At 45.8% G+C, this 10,000-nt stretch overlaps 1 protein-coding gene across 2 annotated transcripts in view; it reads left to right on the top strand.

Moving 5' to 3' along the window:
• The window catches only part of rps6ka3b (ribosomal protein S6 kinase, polypeptide 3b), a 36,948-nt gene that overhangs the window by 16,197 nt on the left and 10,751 nt on the right, over window positions 1-10,000 (top strand). Inside the window, exons 1-3 of one of the 2 annotated variants that reach the window (XM_069706846.1) lie at window positions 7,329-7,432; window positions 8,649-8,765; window positions 9,407-9,488. In XM_069706846.1, coding sequence (XP_069562947.1) covers window positions 7,334-7,432; window positions 8,649-8,765; window positions 9,407-9,488 — 298 coding nt within the window. In that variant the 5' untranslated portion in view covers window positions 7,329-7,333. Of the gene's footprint in view, window positions 1-7,328; window positions 7,433-8,648; window positions 8,766-9,406; window positions 9,489-10,000 lie in introns of those variants that run through there. The other variant, XM_069706845.1, reaches the window with a different exon arrangement.

Below are 10,000 nucleotides of genomic sequence, written 5' to 3'. Positions count from 1 at the left end.
ACATATTAAAGTGTCCATAAAGGGGAAAATGTCATCGCAGTGTTTAAATCCTGCAGGATGCATGTCAGTCAGACCGGCTGCTCACCGTGATGTCCTCCTCCTCCTCCTCCTTCTCCTCGTCTGTTGATGCAGACTGAGTGTCTGTGGGGGGCGCTCTCTTCTTTCTCTTCTTCTGTGGTGGCTGTCGCTGCAAACTTCACAAACTCTGACGTTTCCCTCTTTGTGTGTGAAATAAACGGCCGAGGCAGCAGACGATTGCACCTTTATGTTATTTTATTGCTGAACAGACAGGTGACTCTGAGATCTGTGTGTGTATGTGTCTGTGTGTATCTGTGTGTGTATGTGTCTGTGTGTATCTGTGTGTGTATGTGTCTGTGTGTATCTGTGTGTGTGTGTGTCTGTGTGTATCTGTGTGTGTGTGTGTCTGTGTGTGTGTGTGTAAGAGTGTGTGTGTATCTGTGTGTAAGAGAGAGAGAGTGTGTGTGTGTGTGTTATTTGAGCTGCGGGCAAGGCCAGCGGAAATGCACTTTATGACTCTAACCTGACAAATCCCAAGCATGTGTGTGTGTGTGTGTGTGTGTGTGTGTGTGTGTGTGTGTGTGTGTGTGTGTGTGTGTGTGTGTGTGTGTGTGTGTGTGTGTGTGTGTGTGTGTGTGTGTGTGTGTGTGTGTGTGTGTGTGTGGCAACCATCCGGCCGGTTAATTTGATTGCGTAACGGGCTTAGGGGGCCGCAGATTGTCTGGAATGGAATCCCGCTCGCTCAATCCGTGATAGCTGCTGCCATGGAGAAGCTTTACACACACACACACACACACACACACACACACACACACACACACACACACACACACACACACACACACACATATTTACATTACATTACATTGACATTTGAGGTGTTTAAACGATGCTTTTAGCTGCTGCGACTCATGTTAAGAGCAACGGTGGCAAAAGTTTAGATCAACAGGATTTTTAGGCAACTAGCAGTTTTCAGTGTCACACACACACACACACACACACACACACACACACACACACACACACACACACACACACACACACACACACACACACACATGAGGGATAAGGGTACATAACAACAGTCTGGTTGTTATTATTACTATAGTCCCACTTGCATCTATTTTTATTAGCAGTGTTAATAAGGGATACGCATGTGACTCATTTCCTCTCTCTGTCTGACACTCGCTTTCCAGTGTTGAAGTAAAGTCAGTGAAAGGATCCTTTCAGAGGCCCAACGCACAAAGAAACGCACAAAAACACAACTTTCTAAATATAAAGTTTCACACATTAACCTGCGAAAACTAACAATAAGCTGCTAGTGTCGTATGAAAAGTGAGAAATGGGGAAGTAAAAGGTGAAAAATCTGGAAATAGTTTGTCAACATCTGTTCCGATTTTTATACAGAGGACAAAACTTATCATTAAGTGTGCATCGATTAATGTGCATGTTATTTTCCTGATCATTTAATTATTTAATTGTACTATTTAACTACCATGTCCTACAACTTCAATCCCAACATGTTTGTTGTTTAACACAAAAGAAAATCATCTATGAAGCAGGAAGGAGATGATACTTGACATTTTTAATTTGTAAAAAAAACCAAAAGACTCAAAAGATGAGTCAGATTGTTCGAATTATTGGTGATATGATTTCCCGTCAGCTGACGAACACCAGATGACGAAGGACGCGTGCAGATAAACGTGACGAAGAACGAGCAGCTCCGGCTCGTCGCGCCGTTTGACGGCGTTTGATTGAGTGACAGGATCCAAAAAAATCAGAATACGTGAGAGCGTTTACAATCTAAACTCCTGCAGGTGCTCTTTGTCCTTCCGTCTTCATCGTGTGTGTGTGTGTGTGTGTGTGTGTGTGTGTGTGTGTGTGTGTGTGTGTGTGTGCGTGCGTGCGTGCGTGCGTGCGTGCGTGCGTGCGTGTGTGTGTGTGTGTGTGTGTGTGTGTGTGTGTGTGTGTGTGTGTGTGTGTGTGTGTGTGTGTGTGCGTGCGTGCGTGCGTGCGTGCGTGCGTGCGTGCGTGTGTGTGTGTTGTGTTGTGTGTGTGTTGTGTGTGTAGGGCGACAACAGGTGGAAGTAATCCAAGAAATGTCAGGCAGTGTGTGTACGGTGCACTCTGGCATTGTGCACATTGTGTTTCTGTGATTGGAGGAATGTGTGTGTGTGTGTGTGGGGGGGGGGGGGGTGTGACAGGTGGAGTTATTTCGTCCACATTGTGTCCCTGCTGGACGGCGTCCCGCTGAGTCGGACCCCCTGCTGTGTGTTTTGTTGATTTGCGTCACCGTGCGTCACCTTGTGTTTGTCGGTTTCATGAGCATATGTCTGTGGTCGCCGTGGAGACGGCGCGACGAAGAGGAGGATCACACAATAATTCAAAGATGTTATCACTTGTTACTCATGAGGGGACGATACAGCTGCAAAGATTAATGGATCAATAAGTCAATCAGGAGAACATGTTGAGAAACTCTGGTTTTAACATCTCAAACGTGAATATTTTATATTTTCTGTGTTATTCTATAACGGTAAATTAGATATTTTTGACGTGTGAAGACGTCAGTATTTTTCACCATTTTAGAGATTCATCGAGAAAATAATCGAAGTCAGAGCTACAGAATCATTTATAAAAAGGTTCCCTGCTGTCGGGGGATTTTTATTCATTTGATCATTGAATAGACATGACATCATTGTGTAATTAAAAAAAAGAAAGCAAAACAGTGAATTTCTGCACTTTAATGTGCATTTTATAGATCATTTTTAATTGAATATCTATGTTGTTCTTTTATAGCATTTTCGCTGTCTTCTGGCAAACCATTGGGGAAAAACAATCAACTAATTAATTTATAGTACAAATAATGTTCTGCTTATGATTTTCCTGATGAATCGATTGATAATTTGTTCATAAAATGTGAGAAAACAGCCAATTAAAATGTCCCAAAAAAAAAACCAAAATATGTCAATATGTGTGAGAAAGAATAAGGATAAGAAACTGCAGCATGGAAATATGTGGCATTTTGCTTTATTTAATATTTGTTTATCAGGATTATGTTGTCCAAAAAAAATACTTTATACTCGCGTGTCTACAAAAAAGTTCAAATTAGTTTTGACAAAAAGAAAGATTGAAAAAAAAAAAAGATGTCTTTGCTTTTTGTGTCCCCGACAGATCATTATTGAAATAATAAAAAAAAGACAACTTTCTGTACTTATTATTATATATTATATCCAGTATGGACCAGTTGATTTATATGATCTGTTTTGACCTCAAGTCTTTTTCTCTTTTGTAACTATCTCCTCAGTCTGTGAGTCAGATGGAAATAATGAAATAATTTTTTTCCCAGATAAAACAATTACACACGAAGATGATTAATAAATCTCCGACTCGCTGATGTTTTTAATAGAAATGAGCACGTGTGGAGTTTTTCCTCCTCGTGGTGTTCAGTCGTTGGTCGCTGAGTTGACGGGGATCTCCGGGACACCTGGTGGAAACACTATGTAGAAGGTTGCAGCTGGTGGAGAGGGAGGGGGAGGGGTGGTGGGGGCAGGAGGGGGGTTCCCATCCTGATTTGACTCTATCCCCCCTCCCCCCTCCCCTGCCCTTCCTCTGGGTATCCCCCCTCTCTGACTCACACACACACTCTGTCTGTCCGTCCCGGTCCGACTCATTTGCTCCGACGGCTCCGAGCTACTCGGTTCATCTCTGCGATGACACGCGGCGCCGCCGAGTCCAAACCGCCGTGCGGCCTCGCCGGCCTCGTCCGGGCGCTGAGGCGCCGGCTGAGGTCGCTGCGCCGCCTTCTGCTGTTCGGGTCGGACCCATGGGGGACGCCGAGCGGGACAGACGGGGGGGCGGTGCTGGGCTGCTGTGGACCAGCTCGCCCCGGCCACAGCGTGAGTAGTCCTGTGTGTGTGTGTGTGTGTGTGTGTGTGTGTGTGTGTGTGTGTGTGTGTGTGTGTGTGTGTGTGTGTGTGTGTGTGTGTGTGTGTGTGTGTGTGTGTGTGTGTGTGTGTCAGTCCCACCAGGTCGTCTGTGCATCCCGTCAACAGGTGGAAAAGCCAACGAGGTCCAGACGGTACCGATCTCTTGGAAAACGCTCATCAGCAGATAATAACTGTAAATAGTTGGTTTGACGAGTCCTGACGGCTTTGATTGTTTTTTTGTGTGTCGGTTTGCCTCGATAAGTTGTAACGTCGAGGATCTGCAGCTCCGAGTCGGAGCTCAGCGGAGGTGTTTGTGTTTGTGGGATCAGCTGATCCAGCTCGAACCACACGTGTCAGATTTACACTTTCTATTCTCTTTTTTTTTTTTATTATATCTTCATCCTGAAAAAAAGTCAACATTTACTCACTTTCATGTGTATTTATGACATAGATACTCAGGAAAAGTGTGTGTGTGTGTGTGTGTGTGTGTGTGTGTGTGCTGGGGGCAGTAAAGGGTGCTGGTGGTGGTTGGAGGGAGGGGGGGTCGGGTTACCACCACCCTCATCATCTCCCACGCTGACGTGTCCTCACATCAGCTTCAAAGACATTTTGTTCCTAAATAAACCAGCAGGTTGTTCTCGATGTGGGTTTCATCGGGTTTTACTCACTTTAACAGTTCGTGACCTTCTGAAGGTCAAACGGCGACGCTTTTTTTTTTTTTTTTTTTTTTTTTTTTTAACTCAGCATATCGGCTTAATGTGATTCTGTTTTTTTTCTGCACGACTGACTGTTGGAGCTCTCAGGAGATATTAAAGTGTTTTGATCAGCTTACAGTCCTGAAACGTTGTCGGAGTTCAACTTTAGTTTCAGCACGAATACCAAAAAATAATAATGCTGTTGTTTGTGGAAACAGACGAGAAGAGTGTTTAATCCAGAGATCGTACATCAAAGTGTTCGATGCAGAAGTTGTCTTAAACTGCAGTTCCACCAATGTACCACTAGGGGGGGCCGGTTTAAAAAAAAAAAAAAAAAAAAAGGCTCCGTCCATAGACTCCCATTCAACTTCTCTCACAAAATACAAAGTCAATAAACGTTTTCCACGAGTCTTCAACTAAAGTCACTCCTTCTTATTGGTCTTCCGGCAGTTCACGTGAAAATAATCCCGTCATTAATTCGATATTAAACAAAAAGCGGTGCTTTTTGGAGGCGCGTTGAGATGATTTAACTCCGTTTTTGCTATTTGACATTAAAGTTACATTTGATTTGCCGCTCTGACGTATTCAAACCTCTGAAGATCAGCGCTGCAGTTCAGTCTGGTTCTCCGGCGGCTCAGCGGGATCACAAACCGTCTTCTTTCAACCTGACCATGATCTAATGCGCCGCCGCCGCTCCTTTAATTCACCATGGCAACCGGGCCTGCAGCCAGACACCGCGCGTTGGCCAGCGGTGGGAAAGCGCGTGAGCGGCGTTTGTGTTAATGCGATGCGATGGCGGTGACTTGTCCGCCGGGGAGGTCTGCCGTGCGTTCAGGACGGCGTGGCGACGTCCTCCTGATCCCATCTGACGGCGGACAGACGACGGGGAGCGGCGCGGCGCTTCGTCCTCTCCGGCTGTTAACACGTCGACATGATTGTTTGTTTCTCAGGCGGTAAACCCGTCAGAAGACGAGCTCGTATTTTATGACGTTGCGCAGAGCGAAACTTCAAATTTGATTTATGAGGACGAGAGCGACCTTCATGAAGTCATCTCTTTCAGTCTGGGTCGAATAGAAACAGGCAAAGAGGTCAAAGGTCATGAAGGAAGGCTGACATAAACTTAAAAGCTGTCCAATTAAACTTCAGCCGACTATCGTGATGAAATGTGTGTGTGTGTGTGTGTGTGTGTGTGTGTGTGTGTGTGTGTTTCTCTGTTTGTGTGTTTCCATGTCAACAATCGAGATGGAAATGACCGATAACAGGTTAGAGAGGCGTGTGAAGTATGTGTGTGGGTGGGTGCATGCAGGTGTGTGTGTACCTGTGTGTAGTTGTGTGTCAGTGTACATGTGTGTGTGTGTGCTCGGAGCACAGGTGCCGGGTTTGCAGTTTTAATCCTGTGATTAAGAGGTGCTACATGAGCATCCTGTCGCTTCAGCTCTGATCCTCCATCTGTGTTCTGACTCACACACACTCACACACACACACACACACACACACACACACACACACACACACACACACACACACACACACACACACACACACACACACACACACACACACACACACACACACACACACACACACACACACACACACACACACACACACACGTATATTTGAAATGCCAACATGCTGAAACACCTCAGCCTTTTTAAACTTCGGTCCACCTCATCAGCGTCCGATCTCCGTTGTTCCCGGGTCGCCAGCTGTTTTCTGTCCGGATGAGAAACCTCGTCTCCATCCGGCTGCGTGATGTTTTTCTCTGCTTCATTACATGCAGCGCAAATTGCATGTTTTATTTCGCAAGCGTGGAGCTGCGGAATATAATTTTTTTGTGGGGAGCTGTGACTGTTATCTGCAAATTCTCTGCAGGCGTTCGTTATATATTTTTTTTAATCTGCGTCAAGTCACTTAACTCACTGGAATAATAACGGTCTTATTTTTAAGCTGCTTTATAGGATATTTTATATGATGTGTGATTAAAAAACAAACAGGTGAGAGATTGTTGAACCTTAAAAAAAAAAAAAAAAAACGAGAGGACACGTGTGGTTTCCAGTTACGGCCACAAGACCATATATAGAAATGGACAGTCTCTGCAATACCACCGAGGGGCCACTAGGGGCTGGTGACAAAAACCTCCCGGCTCCATAGACTCCCATCCAACTCCTCTCATCAAATACAAAGTCCTCGTAACACAGATGGTGAGTTCTTCAAAGATCTTAAAGTTTGACAAACATCACACGAAGAAGCCGATTGTTTAGTCGGATGAATCCAAAATATGTGAGTTTGGACGAGGTGGAGTCCAGGAAGGAAATCTGGAAATTTAAATAGAAAATGTCAGCGTTTTAATTGTGAAGTCGTTTTAATGAAGCATCTGATCATATCTGCTGCTCCAGTCTGCAACCTCCTTCCCCGTGAGGAGGAGAGGACGAGGAGGAGAGGACGAGGAGGAGAGAGGGAGAGAGGAGAGGTGGGAACGGTTCAGGTAAAGATAGAAAACCCGAGAAAGTAGGAGGGAGGGAGGAGGGAGGGAGAAGAGGAAGGGATGAAGGGAGGAGAGGAGGAGGGAGGGAGGAGAGGAGAGGAGGGAGGGAGGGAGGCGAAGATCTCTCTGAGGGAGGGAGAGAGAGAGGTAGACTCAGAGACGAGGGACGGCTGCATCCTGCCGCTTCGCAGTCGACGCGCGGGAGCATGTTGGCGCCACACATGCTCGGCCGTAGCCGGGACTACAGGACCCATCATGCACTGGGGCACCCGGCAGCCGGCAGGTCACCCACCTGGGAGCTGCAGGTATGGAAAGGGGAGGGGGGGGGTGGAGCAGAGGATGGATCAGGAAGAGGGCAGAGCAGAGAGGATAATGGGAAAGCAGAGAAAGGGGAGGTGTGTGTGTGGGGGGGGGGCAGTCAGGGATTGTTTACTTGTTTGTTTTTATTGTGTCCGAAAGGAAGAGAGCTTTATAAAGAGTTGAAGGACGGATGGAGCCTCATCATGGTCACATTACTCACTCTACAGCGGGGAGCAGGTATCGGCTCCATGACAACTGTGTGTGTGTGTGTGTGTGTGTGTGTGTGTGTGTGTGTGTGTGTGTGTGTGTGTGTGTGTGTGTGTGTGTGTGTGTGTGTGTGTGTGTGTGTGTGTGTGCGTGTGTGTTCCCGCTGTGAGGATGACGAGCGTTCGGGAAGGCTGCTCAACCTGTCGTGTGATTCACCGCTATGAGACGAAGCCAGGACGATAAATTGGGTTTTTACTTTTTGACTACATTTCCCAGAATGCTTTTCAAAATAAAAATAAAAAAACCCAAGAGACATGTGTGAACTCGTTGCGGTGCGGGCAGCGAGGAAGCCTGAGAAAAAAACATGTGACTTCTGTTACAGTGGAGGAGAAGACTCGACTCGGACCACACCCTGTGTTGTGGTCGGTGGCTGCAATGCATTGTGGTCTATCGAGGCTAAAGTGGGTTCAGAAATTGATCCGTCGGCTTCGATAAATGGCTGAATTTTAAATAGAAATTAGCTCCTTCGTCATTTTGTCTTGATAGACGTTTACTTATATTATTTAATAGCTATGAACTTTTTACCATTTAACTTTTTTATCAAACATTTATTTACTTTTTGTGTATTTTTACTAGTTTTTTTTAGGCCTTAATGGCATAAAAATGCAGCAGCAAACAATCCAAGACGGGAAAGGGAAGAAATCTTCTGTCATATTTCTAGACAGATATTTCCTACACACACACACACACACACACACACACACACACACACACACACACACACACACACACACACACACACACACACACACACACACACACACACACACACACATGATGTCAGCCTTCCTGTTTTCACTACTTCCTGTGTTTCCTGTGTGAGATTCTGGATGTCTTCATGTCTTCATCTTGACCCCCGGCCAGTTAAACCAGCACAGAGCAGGAAAACCAGAGTTCAGACGAGCTCTCCGTGTGAAGAGTTTCAGACCTTAACGAGCTCCGATGTGTTGACAGGATGACGTGCCAATCAAAGAGATCAGCATCACCCACCACGTGAAGGAGGGGTCGGAGAAGGCCGACCCACGGCAGTTCGAGCTGCGCAAAGTCCTGGGACAGGGCTCCTTCGGCAAGGTAACCCTGTGTATGCGTGTGCGTGTGTGTGTGTGTGTGTGTGTGTGTGTGTGTGTGTGTGTGTGTGTGTGTGTGTGTGTGTGTGTGTGTGTGTGTGTGTGTGTTTATATATCTGTCAGCGTTTGTGTGTTTGAGTGGGCCTTAAGTGTGTGTGTGTGTGTGTGTGCGTAAGTGCGGGTTTCATTTCCACTCAAATTCCCCTAATGTTTCCCCTGCGCTGGCGTTTGAGAGCCCGTTGCCACGGTGACGGCAGGCCGAGGGCCCTTCACACTCCCGCTCAGTATCATCGTCTTTATGAATGAACAATTAGCCTCCCGCCTCGGCTCTGTGTGAGTGTGAGTGTTTATGTTGATCTACATAAGTATGACCTAGAAAACATGGCCAACCAAAACAAACGCACACACACGCACACACACACACACACAACATCCAACCTGAACACACACTCTGCATTACACCGCTCGCACTGCATATTTCATCTATAAAGACATCAGGGATCAACTGTATTTTTCACTCTGTGTGTGTGTGTGTGTGTGTGTGTGTGTGTGTGTGTGTGTGTGTGTGTGTGTGTGTGTGTGTGTGTGTGTGTGTGTGTGTGTGTGTGTGTGTGTGTGTGCGTGCGTGTGTGCATGTGCATGTAGGTGTTTCTGGTGAGGAAGATCACAGGACCGGACGCTGGTCAGCTGTACGCCATGAAGGTCCTGAAGAAAGCCACATTGAAAGGTAGAAACGTCTAAATCTGGTTAACAAATCTCATGAAAGGAAAAAAAAGAGCAACAACCTGGAAACACATCTGGAGACGCACAACGTGCACGTTGTCGTTTATTTAGACTGCGGATGAATCCGCCGCTGAAAATAGTCCCGGAAAAATACAGTATTTCCTTCTTAAGACACGACTGACCAGTAAAGAAGATTCAACCTTCAAACGTCATTCATTACTGAGAGCGTTAAAAACACCAGCTGAAAGGAGTCTTGGACTAATGGAGCAGATATGCAGAGTAGATCGTGAAACAACTTTAAATTCAGCATTTTTCTGACCTACTTTAGACGTTAGACGGTTGCTAATCAGCTTCCAGTTGTCAGAAAACGTTGAAGACTGTTATGAAGCAATTATAACCGTCTTTTTCTGAGGACTTAGAAAATGACGATGTGTCATATTTGGTGAGTTTTGGATGAAATATGTTGAATATACAATGAAATAAACTTTAAAATGTGTGTTTTTCAAAGCAGATTTG

The sequence above is a fragment of the Brachyistius frenatus genome, unplaced genomic scaffold (genome assembly GCF_029030835.1).
Source record: "Brachyistius frenatus isolate BFR_SWC_R1_liver_20210118 unplaced genomic scaffold, ASM2903083v1 Contig_65, whole genome shotgun sequence".
NCBI classification, from domain to species: Eukaryota; Metazoa; Chordata; class Actinopteri; family Embiotocidae; genus Brachyistius; species Brachyistius frenatus.
This window is presented reverse-complemented; position numbering and strand designations above follow the sequence as displayed.